The 15,895-nt window shown below is 39.0% G+C and overlaps 1 protein-coding gene across 1 annotated transcript in view; it reads left to right on the top strand.

Annotated features, from left to right (window-relative positions):
- EFHC1 (EF-hand domain containing 1) overlaps positions 1 to 15,895 on the top strand; it is an 83,886-nt gene that overhangs the window by 21,084 nt on the left and 46,907 nt on the right. The window contains exon 3 of the mRNA XM_010364143.2: positions 1,319 to 1,606. Within this exon, the coding sequence (XP_010362445.1) occupies positions 1,319 to 1,606 (288 nt within the window). The remainder of the gene's footprint in view (positions 1 to 1,318; positions 1,607 to 15,895) is intronic.

Genomic DNA, 15,895 nt, shown 5'->3' with positions numbered 1-15,895 from the left:
GATACCATTTTGACTTCACATTGATGATGATGCTCCCCAGAGGACCAATGGTTTGCTTGATGTAATATATGTGTTTCTGAGCACAATGAGGGTATTTACACACACCTTTTAGAGATTCTGTAGTGGATTGATGATGAGGGTATGTACACACCCTGCAAAGATTCTATAGTGGATTGATGATATGAAAGTCATTCATATAAAGTCTATAATAATGAATGTAATTAATATACATTTACAAAGGACTACACTTCTAAAGAAGTGCAATTAACCCTCATTTTCAGTTTGAAACCAAAAATCACAATCTTGTCCAAGATTTTTTTACTCTTCCCAGAAGTTCTGGGAGGGACTTTTGACATGGAGGTGAAGCTAGTAGAGTTAAGTCCTTTGAGATGTATTCTCACCAAGGAACGTATGCAATAAATAGTTTATACACATTGTGAATATTTAAAGCAGATATCAGCAAACTTTTTCTGTAAAAGGGCAGAGAGCATATATTTTGGCCATTGCAGTAGTTTTAGTCTGCATAGTCTGCCACAACAAAATACCACAGATTGAGTGGCTTAAATAATAGAATTTATTTTCTCACAGTTCTGGAGGTTGGAAGTCCAAGATCAAGGTGCCAGCTGGTTTGAATTCTGGTGAGGGCTCTCTTCCTGGCTTGCATACAGCGGTCTTCTTGCTATGTCTTCATGTGGCCTTACCTTGGTGTGTACATGTGGGAGTTAGGAGAGGGACGTAACTCTCTTTCTTTTCTTCTCTTCTAAGGCCACCAGTTCTATGGGATTACACTTAAAGGTGGCATACCCCTATCCTTGAGATCTCGTTTAACCTTAATTATCCTGTCTCCAAATATAGTCACATTGAGGGTTAGGGGTTCAACATATGAATTTTGGGGATGAGGGGGACACAATTTAGTCTGTCTATCTCTGTCACAACTGTTCAACTCTTCCCTTGTAATGGGAGAGCAGCTGTTAACAAAAAGGCATAAATTATTTACATAGTTATTTGTGGATTGAAAATTTAAATTTGTATAATTTCCATGTGTTATGAAATTTTTTTTAAAATTTTTTAAACCATTTAAATATATAAAACCCATTCTTAGCTTGCAGGTCATAAAAAAACAGGTGGCAGGTTAGATTTGTCCCATGGACTATAATTTGCAGTGTCTGTAGTTTTAGAGTATCAAGATTTACAGGATAGGAGTGATGAGTGTTAAAATCTCCCTGTGTGGTTCTGTTTTCAGGAGGGTACTTGATATTTTTCAGATGACTATGACAAGCTAATAGTACACCATTTCTCCTTTCCTTGCATGTTACAGGTATTGAAATTCAATGCCTATTTCCAAGAAGATGTTCCTATGTCAACTGAGGAACAGTATAGGATCCGTCAAGTGAACATTTACTATTATCTAGAAGATGACAGCATGTCTGTCATAGAGCCTGTTGTAGAAAATTCTGGAATCCCTCAAGGCAAGTTAATAAAACGCCAGCGGCTAGCCAAGAATGACCGGGGTGACCATTACCATTGGAAAGACCTAAATCGAGGAATAAACATCACAATTTATGGCAAAACTTTCCGCGTTGTTGACTGTGACCAATTCACACAGGTATAGCATATATTTTTGACAGTTGTGGGGTCTGAGGCATCATTCTAATTTATAGAAGGATACATTTCATTTATTAGGGTAAGGGGAGGACGTTGGTAATCTGTCCTGCGTGAATTATTATGGTTGGCTAGGTATTTGCATGTGTGTATGTGCTAATATGTGCCAACACTAGTAGTAACATAATTTTTTCAGAATGATATTGATACTTATTCACTCAAAATCAAACTCTCATCATAGATGAATCGTTTGGTAAGAAACCAGGTTAAAATGGCAGTTCAAATAGAGAGTAGGGGAATAGCACCCCTGCTGGGATGGAAGTATGGAAGAGGGATTAAACGTTTTATCTTAAGTGTGAGCTTACGAAAATAGCACTACTTCTATTAGCAGATATGAGCCTAAAACTTTTTGTGTAGCTCATATATTTTTGGTAAATGATACTTGCTATATTCTAGGAAAGCTTACCATCTAAAGAATTTCTGAAATAAAACCATTTTTAAATGAAAAAAACTCTTCTATATGTAAAAAGTCCTCTACTTTCTTAATTTCATAAGTTTGGATTTTTTAATACAAAGGAAACCCTTCTTAAAGTTATATGCATAGAGGCTATAGATGGCCTTTCTTTACTACAAAGTGTAGGAATTAGGAAGTCAATTCCAATTTGTCTTAGTTAAAAAAATATTTCTAGCAGCAAAGATATAGTTTCTGAAGTATTTTATGTCCTTATTCCAGGATACCTAGTGCCATATTTGACTAATTTTTACATGCAGTGAGCTTCTATGAATCCATTATTGTTCTCATTTAGTTTATTTAACAAATATTTATTTGCATGCCTGCTTTGTTCCAGGCAGTGTTCTAGGTGCCAGATGTAAGGACTTGCCTCTATAGAGGTTCCAATCTTGTTGGAGGAGATAAACAATAGCAAATAAATAGACTGATTATATGTCAGATGATGATAAGAGCAATGGAGAAAAGTAAAGCTGAGTAAAGGGAATGGAAGTTGAGGGGCTCTTTATAAAGGTGGATCAGAGAATGCCTCAGTGATAAGATGACACATGAATAGAGGCCTGAAGGAAGTAAGGAAAGGAGCCATGGCATCAGTGCCATTCCAAAACATTAGAGAAAAATAGCTTCAAAAGTAGAGGTGCTAGACCATCTTTGAGATATTCTCCCATTCCAACATATTTTTATCTCTTTGTTTTTTAGGTGTCTGAGGTCTTATATATCATAGGCAGTTTCACAATTGTACCAACAGTGAGAAATTGTAAAATGTTATTTAAACATAAAGGCATTAACAATTATTTTTGCTGTTGTGTTTTCATAACAATTATTTTTACAGTTGTGTTTTTATGGGCAATTTGAACATTTGCAAATTAATCACTGAACAGTTGATCTATTTATAGTCAGTTCTCATTATTCACAGTAATTATGACTATAAAGTCACCACAAATACTGAATTAGTGAATACTGAACCACTGGTCTTAGAGGAAATACAGGGTTGGGTTCCCACCAATCTCTGGCCACATTTTTGTCAACTGACCAATACGTAAGTTTGATTTATATGTGTTTCTGTTTAAAGACACCTTATTTAATATATACGGTTGATTCATTAACATTAAACTCACACCCAACAGCACTGTAACTCATGTCTGAACAAAGCTTATCTAAGACATGCATTTTCTCTATGAGGTGTGTTAACAGCCTTCTTGGGCTTAGGAACACTAAATAGCACTTCAGTGCTAGGCATTGGGACCCTTTAAACAGCAAAACCACCAACGAAAAACAAAAATGCAAAAAGTGTGGCACCTTCATGTATATGTATGTGTATGTGGATATGGATATGGATATGGGTATGGATATGGATATGGATATGTATGCGTATATGTATCACATTTTCTTTTTCCAGTTTACCACTGATGGGCATTCAGGTTGATTCCATGTCTTTGCTATTGTGAATAGTGCTGCAATGAACATACTTGTGGCTATGTCTTTATGGCAGAATGATTTATGTTCCTTTGGGTATATACTCAATAATGAGATTCCTAGGTCAAATGGTAGTTAGTTCTGTTTTCAGGTCTTTTAGGAATCACCACACTGCTTTCTACAATGGTTGAACTAATTTATACTCTCATCAACAGTGTATAAACATTTCTTTTTCTCCACGACCTTGACAGCACCTGTTATTTTTTGACTTTTTAATAATAACCATTCTGACTGGTGTGAGATGGTATTTCATTGTGGTTTTGATTTGCATTTCTCTAATGATCAGTGATATTGAGCTTTTTTTTTTCATGTGTTTATTGGCCTTGTGTATGTCTTCTTTTGAGAAGTGTCTGTTTATGTCCTTTGCCCACTTTTTAATAGGGTTCTTTGCTTTTTTTCTTGTAAATTAAAGTTTCTTATAGATGGTGCATATTGGACCTTTGTCAGATGCATAGTTTGCAAATATTTATTTCCCATTCTTTAGACTGTCCTTTTACTCTGTTGATGCTTTCTTTTGCTCTGCAGAAACTCTTACGTTTAATTAGATGCCATTTGTCAATTTTTCTTTTGTTGTGATTGCTTTTGGTCATGAAATCTTTGCCCATTCCTATATTTAGAATGGTGTTGCCGTAGTTGTCTTCCAGGGTGTTTATAGTCTTTGGTTTTACATTTAAGTCTTTAATCTATCTTGAGTTGATTTTTATATCTGGCGTAAGAAAGGAGTCCAGTTTCAATCTTCTGCATATGGCTAGCAGGTTATCCCAGCACCTTTTTCCGTTGCTTGTTTTTGTCAACTTTGTTGAAGATCAGATAATTATAGGTGTGCAGCCTTATTTCTGAGCTCCCTGTTCTGTTCTATTGGTCTGTGTGTCTGTTTTTGTACGAGTACCATACTGTTTTGGTTACTGTAGCCCTGTAGTGTAGTTTGAAGGCAGGTAACGTGATGCCTCCAGATTTGTTCTTTTGCTTAGAATTGCCTTGACTATTCAGGCTCTTTTTGGATACCACTGCATTTTGAAGTATTTTTTTCCTAGTTCTGTGAAGAGTGTCATTGGCAATTTGAAAGGAATAGCATTGAATCTGTACATTGCTTTGGGCAATATGGTGACTTTAAAGACACTGATTCTTCATATCCATGAGCATGTAATGTGTTTTCATTTGCTCATGTCATCTGATTTCCTTAAGCAGTGTTTTGTAATTCTCATTGTAGAGATCTTTCACCTCCATGGTTAGCTGCATTCCTAGGTATTTTATTCTTTTTGTGACAGTTGTAAATGGGATTGTGTTCCTGATTTTGCTCTCAGCTTGGCTGTTGTTGGTGTATAGGAATGCTAGTGATTTTTGTATGTTGATTTTGTATCCTAAAATTTTGCTGAAATTGTTTATTACCTTAAGGAGTTTTTGGGATGAGGCTATGGAGTTTTCTAGATATAGAATCATGTTGTCTCCAAACAGTGATAGTTTGACTTTCTCTCTTCCTACTTGGATGTCCTTCATTTCTTTCTCTTGCCTGATTGTTCTGGCCAAGACTTCCAGTACTGTGTTGGATAGAAGTTGTGAGAGAGGGCATCCTTTTCTTGCATCAGTTTTCAAGAGGAATGCTTCCAGCTTTTCCCTGTTCAATATCATGTTGGCTGTGGGTTTTTCATAGATGGCTCTTTTTATTTTGAAGTGTGTTCCTTTAATACCTATTTATGTATTTACTTATTTATGTATTTATTTATTATTATACTTTAAGTTCTAGGGTACATGTGCACAACATGCAGGTTTATTACATATGTATACATGTGCCATGTTGGTGTGCTGCACCCGTTAACTTGTCATTTACATTAGGAATATCTCCTAATGCTCTCCCTCCCTGCTCCCCTCACCCCACGACAGGCACTGGTGTGTGATGTTCCCAACCCTGTGTCCAAGTGTTCTCATTGTTCAGTTCCCACCTATGAGTGAGAACATGCAGTGTTTGGTTTTCTGTCCTTGTGATAGTTTGAGAATGATGGTTTCCAGCTTCATCCATGTCCCTTCAAAGGACATGAACTCATCCTTTTTTATGGCTGCATAGTATTCCATGGTGTATATGTGCCACGTTTTCTTAATCCAGTCTGTCACTGATGGACATTTGGGTTGGTTCCAAGTCTTTACTATTGTGAATAGTGCCTCAATAAGCATACGTGTGCATGTGACTTTATAGCAGCATGATTTATAATCTTTTGGGTATATACCCAGTAATGAGATGGCTGGGTCAAATGGTATTTCTAGTTCTAGATCCTTGAGGAATCACCACACTGTCTTTCACAGTGGTTGAATTAGTTTGGAGTCTCATCAACAGTGTAAAAGCGTTCCTGTTTCTCCACGTCTTCTCCAGCACCTGTTGTTACCTGACTTTTTAATGATCACCATTCTAACGGGTGTGAGATGGTACCTCATTATGGTTTTGATTTGCATTTTGCATTTCTCTGATGACCAGTGATGATGAGCATTTTTTCTTTTTTTTTTTTTAATTATATTTTAAGTTCTAGGGTACATGTGCACAACGTGCAGGTTTGTTACATATGTATACTTGTGCCATGTCGGTGTGCTACACCCATCAACTCGTCAGCACCCATCAACTCGTCATTTACATCAGGTATAACTCCCAAGGCCATCCCTCCGCTCTCCCCCTCCCCATAATAGGCCCCGGTGTGTGATGTTCCCCTTCCAGAGTCCGAGTGATCTCATTGTTCAATTCCCACCTATGAGTGAGAACATGCAGTGTTTGGTTTTCTGTTTTTGCAATAGTTTGCTGAGAATGATGGTTTCCAGCTACATCTATGTCCCTACAAAGGACATGAACTCATCCTTTTTTATGGCTGCATAGTATTCCATGGTGTATATGTGCCCCATTTTCTTAATCCAGTCTGTCACTGATGGACATTTGGGTTGATTCCAAGTCTTTGCTATTGTGAATAGTGCCGCAATAAACATACGTGTGCATGTGTCTTTATAGCAGCATGATTTATAATCCTTTGGGTATATACCCAGTAATGGGATGGCTGGGTCATATGGTATTTCTAGTTCTAGATCTCTGAGGAATCACCATACTGTTTTCCACAGTGGTTGAACCAGTTTATAATCCCATCAACAGTGTAAAAGTGTTCCTGTTTCTCCACATCCTCTCCAGCACCTGTTGTTTCCTGACTTTTTAATGATTGCCATTCTAACTAGTGTGAGATGGTATCTCATTGTGGTTTTGATTTGCATTTCTCTGATGGCCAGTGATGACGAGCATTTTTTCATGTATCTGTTGGCTGTATGAATGTCTTCTTTTGAGAAATGTCCATTCATATCCTTTGCCCACTTTTTGATGGGGTTGTTTGTTTTTTTCTCATAAGTTTGTTTGAGTTCTTTGTAGGTTCTGGATATTAGCCCTTTGTCAGATGAGTAGATTGCAAAAATTTTCTCCCATTCTGTAGGTTGTCTGTTTACTCTGATGGTAGGTTCTTTTGCTGTGCAGAAGCTCTTTAGTTTAATTAGATCCCATTTGTCAATTTTGGCTTTTGTTGCTGTAGCTTTTGGTGTTTTAGACATGAAGTCCTTGCCCATGCCTACGTCCTGAATGGTATTACCTAGGTTTTCTTCTAGGGTTTTTATGGTATTAGGTCTAACATTTAAGTCTCTAATCCATCTTGAATTAATCTTCATATAAGGAGTAAGGAAAGGATCCAGTTTCAGCTTTCTACTTATGGCTAGCCAATTTTCCCAGCACCATTTATTAAATAGGCAATCCTTTCCCCATTTCTTGTTTTTCTCAGGTTTGTCAAAGATCAGATGGCTGTAGATGTGTGGTATTATTTCTGAGGACTCTGTTCTGTTCCATTGATCTATATCTCTGTTTTGGTACCAGTACCATGCTGTTTTGGTTACTGTAGCCTTGTAGTACAGTTTGAAGTGAGGTAGCGTGATGCCTCCAGCTTTATTCTTTTGGCTTAGGATTGTCTTGGCAATGCGGGGTCTTTTTTGGTTCCATATGAACTTTAAAGCAGTTTTTTCCAATTCTGTGAAGAAACTCATTGGTAGCTTGATGGGGATGGCATTGAATCTATAGATTACCTTGGGCAGTATGGCCATTTTCACGATACTGATTCTTCCTATCCATGAGCATGGTATGTTCTTCCATTTGTTTGTGTCCTCTTTGATTTCACTGAGCAGTGGTTTGTAGTTCTCCTTGAAGAGGTCCTTGACATCCCTTGTAAGTTGGATTCCTAGGTATTTTATTCTCTTTGAAGCAATTGTGAATGGAAGTTCATTCCTGATTTGGCTCTCTGTTTGTCTGTTACTGGTGTATAAGAATGCTTGTGATTTTTGCACATTGATTTTGTATCCTGAGACTTTGCTGAAGTTTCTTATCAGCTTAAGGAGATTTTGGGCTGAGACGATGGGGTTTTCTAAATATACAATCATGTCATCTGCAAACAGGGACAATTTGACTTCTTCTTTTCCTAACTGAATACCCTTGATTTCTTTCTCTTGCCTGATTGCCCTAGCTAGAACTTCCAACACTATGTTGAATAGGAGTGGTGAGAGAGGGCATCCCTGTCTTGTGCCAGTTTTCAAAGGGAATTTTTCCAGTTTTTGCCCATTCAGTATGATATTGGCTGTGGGTTTGTCATAAATAGCTCTTATTATTTTGAGATATGTTCCATCAATACCGAATTTATTGAGCGTTTTTAGCATGAAGGACTGCTGAATTTTGTTAAAGGCCTTTTGTGCATCTATTGAGATAATCATGTGGTTTTTGTCTTTGGTTCTGTTTATATGCTGGATTACGTTTATTGATTTGCGGCATATGTTGAACCAGCCTTGCCTCCCAGGGATGAAGCCAACTTGATCATGGTGGATGAGCTTTTTGATGTGCTACTGGATTCGGTTTGCCAGTATTTTATTGAGGATTTTTGCGTCGATGTTCATCAGGGATATTGGTCTAAAATTCACTTTTTTTTGTTGTGTCTCTGCCAGGCTTTGGTAGCAGGATGATGTTGGCCTCATAAAATGAGTTAGGGAGGATTCCTTCTTTTTCTATTGATTGGAATAGTTTTCATGTGTCTGTTGGCTGCATAAATGTCTTCTTTTGAGAAGTGTCTGTTCATATCCTTTGCCCACTTTTTGATGTGGTTGTTTGATTTTTTCCTTGTAAATTTGTTTAAGTTCTTTGTAGGTTCTGGATGTTTGCCCTTTGTCAGATGGGTAGATTGTAAAAATTTTCTCCCATTCTGTAAGTTACCTGTTCACTCTGATGGTAGTTTCTTTTGCTGTGCAGAAGCTCTTTAGTTTCATTAGATCCCATTTGTCAATTTTGGCTTTTATTGCCATTGCTTTTGGTGTTTTAGTCATGAAGTCCTTACCCATGTCTATGTCCTGAATGGTATTGCCTAGGTTTTCTTCTAGTGTTTTTAAGATTTTAGGTCTAACATTTAAGTCTTTAATCCATCTTGAACTAATTTTTGTATAAGGTGTAAGGAAGGGATCCAGTTTCAGCTTTCTACATATGGCTAGCCAGTTTTCCCAGCACCATTTATTAAATAGGGAATCATTTCCCCATTTCTTGTTTTTGTCAGGTTTGTCAAAGATCAGATGGTTGTAGATGTGTGGTGTTATTTCCGAGGAATCTGTTCTGTTCCATTGTTCTATATCTCTGTTTTGGTACCAGTACCATGCTGTTTTGGTTACTATAGCCTTGTAGTATAGTTTGAAGTGAGGTAGCGTGATGCCTCCAGCTTTGTTCTTTTGGCTTAGGATTGTCTTGGCAATGCGGCTCTTTTTTGGTTCCATATGAAATTTAAAGCAGTTTTTTCCAATTCTGTGAAGAAACTCATTGGTAGCTTGATGGGGATGGCATTGAATCCACTTGGTGCAGAGCTGAGTTCAATTCCTGGATATCCTTGTTAACTTTCTGTCTCGTTGATCTGTCTAACGTTGACAGTGGGGTGTTAAAGTTTCCCATTATTATTGTGTGGGAGTCTAAGTTTCTTTGTAGGTCTCTAAAGACTTGCTTTATGAATCTGGGTGCTCCTGTATTGGGTGCATATATATTTAGGATAGTTAGCTCTTTTTGTTGAATTGATTCCCTTTACCATTATGTAATGGCCTTCTTTGTCTCTTTTGATCTTTGATGGTTTAAAGTCTATTTTATCAGAGACTAGGATTGCAACCCCTGCTTTTTTTTTTTTTTTTGTTTTCCATTTGCTTGGTAGATCTTCCTCCATCCCTTTATTTTGAGCCTGTGTGTATCTCTGCACATGAGATGGGTCTCCTGAATACAACACAGTGATGGGTCTTAAGTCTTTATCCAATTTGCCAGTCTGTGTCTTTTAATTGGAGCATTTAGCCCATTTACATTTAAGGTTAATATTGTTATGTGTGAATTTGATCCTGTCATTATGATGTTAGCTGGTTATTTTACTCGCTGGTTGATGCAGTTTCTTCCTAGCATTGAGGGTTTTTACAATTTGGCATGTTTTTGCAGTAGGTGGTACTGGTTTTTCCTTTCCACGTTTAGTGCTTCCTTCAGGAGCTCTTGTAGGGCAGGCCTGGTGGTGACAAAATCTCTCAGTATTTGTTTGCGTGTAAAGGATTTTATTTCTCCCTCACTTATGAAGCCTAGTTTGGCTGGAAATGAAATTCTGGGTTGATAATTATTTTCTTTAAGAATCTTGAATACTGGCCCCCACTCTCTTCCGGCTTGTAGAGTTTCTGCTGAGAGATCTGCTGTTGGTCTGATGGGCTTCCCTTTGTGGGTAACCCGACCTTTCTCTGTGGCTGCCCTTAACATTTTTTTCCTTCATTTCATCTTTGGTGAATCTGACAATTATGTGTCTTAGAGTTGCTCTCCTCAAGGAGTATCTTTGTGGCGTTCTTTGTATTTCCTGAATTTGAATGTTGGCCTACCTCACTAAGTTCTCCTGGATAATATCCTGAGGAGTGTTTTCCAACTTGGTTCCATTCTCCCTGTCACTTTCAGGTACACCAATCAGATGTAGATTTGGTCTTTTCACCTAATTCCATATTTCTTGGAGGGTTTGTTTCTTTTTACTCTTTTTTTCTCTAAACTTCTCTTCTCACTTCATTTCATTCATTTGATCTTCAGTCACTGATACACTTTCTTCCCCATGCTCCAATTGGCTACTGAAGCTTGTGCGTGCATCACATAGTTCTCGTACCATGGTTTTTAGCTCTATCAGGTCATTTAAGGACTTCTCTGCACTGTTTATTCTAGTTAGCCATTCATCTAATCTTTTTTCAAGGTTTTTAGCTTCTTTGCAATAGGTTCAAACATCCTCCTATAGCTCAGAGAAGTTTGTTATTACTGATGGTCTGAAGCCTTCTTCTCTCAACTTGTCAAAGTCATTCTCTGTCCAGTTTTGTTCCATTGCTGGCGAGGAGCTGCGTTCCTTTGGAGGAAAAGAGGCGCTCTGATTTTTAGAATTTTCAGCTTTTCTGCTCTGGTTTCTCCCTATCTTTGTGGTTTTATCTACCTTTGGTCTTTGATGATGATGACGTACAGGTGGGGTTTTGGTGTAGATGTCCTTTCTGTTTGTTAGTTTTCCTTCTAACAGTCAGGACCCTCAGCTGCAAGTCTGTTGGAGTTTGCTGGAGGTCCACTCCAGATCCTGTTTGCCTGCGTATCAGCAGCAGAGGCTGTAGAACAGCAAATATTGCAGAATGGCAGATATTGCTGCCTGATCCTTCCTCTGGAAGCTTTGTCTCAGAGGGGCACCCGGCTGTATGAGGTGTCAGTTGGCCCCTACTGGTAGGTGTCTCCCAGTTAGGCTACTCAGGGGTCAGGGACCCACTTGAGGAGGCAGTCTGTCTGTTCTCAGATCTCAAACTCCATGCTGGGAGAACCACTTCTCTCTTTAAAGCTGTCAGACAGGGATGTTTAAGTCTGCAGAAGTTTCTGCTCTCTTTTGTTCAGCTATGCCCTGCCCCCAGAGGTGGAGTCAGAGGCAGGCAGGCCTCCTTGAGCTGCAGTAGGTTCCACCCAGTTTGGCTGCTTTGTTTACCTATTCAAGCCTCAGCAATGGTGGACGCCCCTCCCCCAGCCTTGCTGCCACCTTGCAGTTTGATCTCAGACTGCTTTGCTAACAGTGAGAGAGGCTCAGTGGACGTGGGACCCTCCGAGCCAGGCGCAGGATATAATCTCCTGGTGTACCGTTTGCTAAGGCCATTGGAAAAGCACAGTATTAGGGTGGGAGTGTCTGATTTTCCAGATACTATCTGTCACAGCTTCCCTTTGCTGGGAAAGGGAATTCCCCGACCCCTTGAACTTCCCAGGTGAGGCAATGCCCTGCCCTGCTCTGTGGTCTGCACCCCCTGTCTGACAAGCCCCAGTGAGATGAACCCAGTACCTCAGTTGGAAATGCAGAAATCACCCGTCTTCTGCGTCACTCACACTGGGAGCTTCACACTGGAGCTGTTCCTATTCGGCCATCTTGGAACCTCTCCTACTTAGTTTATTGAGAGTTTTTCTCATTAAGGGATACTGAATTTTATCCAAAGTCTTTTCTATAGCAATTGAGATAATCATGTGGTTTTTGTCTCCAGTTTTGTTTATGTGATGAATCACATTTATTGATTTGTGTATGTTGAACCAACTTTGCATCCTGGGAATGAAGCCTACTTGATTGTGGTGGATTACCTTTTTGATGTGCTTCTGGATTCAGTTTGCAAATATTTTGTTGAGTATATTTGCATCGATTTTCATCAAATATATTGGCCTGAAGTTTTCTTTTTCTGTTGTGTTTCTGCCAGGTTTTGGTATCAGAATGATGCTGGCCTCATAGAATGAGTTAGAGAGGAATCCTTCCTCCTCAACTTTTTGGAATATTTTCTGTAAGAATAGTACCAGCTTTTGGCCAGGCACGGTGGCTCACGCCTGTGATCCCAGCACTTTGGAAGGCCGAGGTGGGTGGATCATGAGGTCAGGAGATCGAGACCATCCTGGCTAACATGGTGAAACCCCATCTCTACTAAAATTACAAAAAGTTAGCCAGGCGTGGTGGCAGGCGCCTGTAGTCCCAGCTACTCAGGGGGCTGAGGCAGGAGAATGGCATGAACCTGGGAGGCGGAACTTGCAGCGAGCCGAGATAGCGCGACTGCACTCCAATCTGGGCGACAGAGCAAGACTCCATCTCAAAAAAAAAAAAAAAAAGAATAGTACCAGCTCTTTTTTGTATATCTGATAGAATTCAACTGTGAATCCATCTGGCTCTGGGTCTTTTTGGTTTATAGGCTATTGATTACTGATTAAATTTCAGAGCTTGTTATTGGTCTGTTCAGGGAATCAGTTTCTTCCTAGTTCAGTCTTGGGAGGGTGTATGTGGTAGGAATTTATCCATCTCTTCTAGGTTTTCTAGTTGTGCATACAGGTGTTCATTATATTCTCTGATGGTTGCTTATGTTTCTGTGAGGTCAGTGGTAACATCCTCTTTGTTGTAAAAGTCATTCAGGAGCAGATTGTTTAATGTCCATGTAATTGCATGGTTTTGAGTGTTTTTTTTTTTTTTTTTAAGTTTTGACTTCTATTTTTATTATGCTGTCATCTGGGAGTGTGTTTGCTATGATTTTGATTCTTTTGCATTTCCTGATAATTGTTTTATGTTTGATTATGTGGTTGATTTTAGAATATGTGCCATGTGCTGATGAGAATAATGTATACTCTGTTGTTTTTGGGTGGAAAGTTCTGTAGAGGTCGGTCAGATTCATTTGGTCTGATGTTGAGTTAGGTCCTGAATATCTTTGTTAATTTTCTGCCTCAATGATCTGTTTGATACTGTCAGGGAAGTGTTAAAGTCTCCTACTGCTGTTGTGTGGGAGTTTAAGTCTCGTTTTAGATCTCCAGGAACTTGTTTTTTGAATCTGGGTGTTCCTATGTTGGGTGCATATGTATTTAGCATAGTTAGGGTTTTTTTGTTGTTGAGTTGGATCCTTTACCATTATACAATGCCCTTCTTTGTCTTTTTTGATCTTTGTTGGTTTAAAGTCTATTTTGTCTGAAATTAGGACCACAACCCCTGTTTTTTTCTATTTTCCATCTACTTGGTAGATTTTCCTCTATCCCTTTATTTTGAGCCTTTGGGTGTGAGATAGGTCTCTTGAAGACAGCATACCATTGGGTCTTCCTTTTTTATCCAGCTTGTTATTCTGTGTTTTGTTTTCAGTTTTTTGTTTTGTTTAGTTTTTTTTTTTTTTTTTTTTTTTTTTTGAGACAGAATCTCACTTTGTCACCCAGGCTGGCATGCAGTGGTGTGATCTCAGCTTACTGCAAACTCTGCCTCATGGGTTCAAGTGATTCTCCTGCCTCAGCCTCCCTAGTAGTTGGGATTACAGGTGTGTACCACCATGCCTGGCTAATTTTTGTATTTTTTAGCAGAGACGGGGTTTCACCATGTTGGCCAGGCTGGTCCTAAACTCCTGACCTCAAGTGATCCACCCACCTCTGCCTTCCAAAGTAACGGGATTACAGGCATAAGCCACCATACCTGTCCTCTGTGCCTTTTAAATGGGGCCTTTAGCCCATTTATATTTAAGTTTAGTATTGATATGTGTGGATTTGATCCTGTCATTGTGTTATTGAAAGAACACATTCCTCCATACATCACAGCCTTGAGCCCGACACATCACATCCCCCCATATGCCTCCACTTCCTGGGCCCTACACAAACACATTCCTCCATATATCTCAACTTTAGAAGAAAAACAACACCTGGAGAAGCTCCGATAAGGTTACAACCGTTTGTAAAAGCGCAGGAACCAATAAGAAGGCTGCTAAAAGTATAACTTAAAATGTAAACCAATTGTAATGCTGTAACCTAGAGAAATGCCTTGTTCCTCTGTAACCTGACAAGTCCTGTTTACCTCGAGCTATAAAAAGCAAGCGCACACATTGTTCGGGGCCCTCTTGTATGTTGTAGAACGGAGGGACCAAGTTCGAACTTGCATTAAAGATCCTTGCCGCTTGGCTTTGACTCTGGACTCTGGTGGTCTTCTTCGGGGAATAAACGGTCTGGGCATAACATTATTAGCTGGTTATTATGCTGGCATGTTTGTGGTTGCTTTATAGTGTCACTGGTCTGTGTATTTCAGTGTGTTTTGTATTGGCTGGTAATGGCCTTTTCTTTCCATATTTAGTGTTCCTTTTAAGATCTCTTGTAAGGTGGGTCTGGTGGTAATGAACTCTCTCAGTATTTGCTTATTTGAAAAGGATCTTATTTCTCCTTTGCTAAGAAACTTAGTTTGGTTAGATATGAAATTCTTGGTTGAAGATTTTTCTTCTTTAACAATGTTGAATATAGGCCCCCAATCTCTTCTGGCTTGTAGGGTTTCATCTGAGAAGTCCAGTGTTAGCCTGATGGGGTTCCCTTTGTACATGACCTGCCCTTTCTCTGTAGCTGCTTTTAACATTCTTTCTTTCATTTTGACCTTTGAAAATCTGATGATTCTGTGGCTTGGGGATGATCTCCTTGTGTAGAATCTTGCAGGGATTCTTTGTATTTCCTTAATTTGATTGTTGGCTTCTCTGGTGAGGTTGAGGAGTTTTTTGCGGACGATATCCTGAAATATGTTTTCCAAGTTGTTTGCTTTCTCACTTCCCTTTCAGGAATGTCTGGTGAAATCTGAGCACTTGGTTTGTCTTTCCTATTTTGCTAAAATGTTTTCTGGTCTAATATAACCAGTGGGTATGCTTTTGTTTTTTTCTTTTTTGGTGAGGGGAAGGGACTTAATCATATACAGTATTTGTTTTAAGTGAATTAGAAAATTGGGAATATGATTTCAGCCTAACTTGGCCATTGTGCAGCTTGCCTTCAGACCTAATAGGAATTACATATTGTTTGAAACCATGGTTAGGTTCCAGATATATGGAAGTAAGCAATCCTAAGACTTACTCTGTTACAGGCACTTAACTAAATTTGATTTAAATTCATATTTGAAAACAGTTATTTTGCCATTGTGCATCCCAACTAGCTTAGCAAATACCTAGCAATATAACAATATAAGATACTTCAAGTAACTCCTGATTATTATCTGCATTATGGAGTTGGCCCAGTTGGAAACTTAATACAGCTTACATGTGCTCAAGCAGCAAACTAATGTTTAACTTGAGCAATGGCATAGAAATCATGATTACACTTTGTCTTTCTTTTTTTGTTTTTTTGAGGCAGGGTCTTGCTGTCATGCAGGCTGGAGTGCAATGTCATGATCATGGCTCATTGCAGCCTCGACCTCCTGAGCTCAAGCGGTACACTCACTTCAGCCTCCTGAGTAGCCTGGACTG

Source organism: Rhinopithecus roxellana, chromosome 4 (genome assembly GCF_007565055.1).
Source record: "Rhinopithecus roxellana isolate Shanxi Qingling chromosome 4, ASM756505v1, whole genome shotgun sequence".
NCBI lineage: Eukaryota > Metazoa > Chordata > Mammalia > Primates > Cercopithecidae > Rhinopithecus > Rhinopithecus roxellana.
Note: the sequence above shows the minus strand (reverse complement) of the source record. Positions and strands in the feature narration are given on the sequence as shown.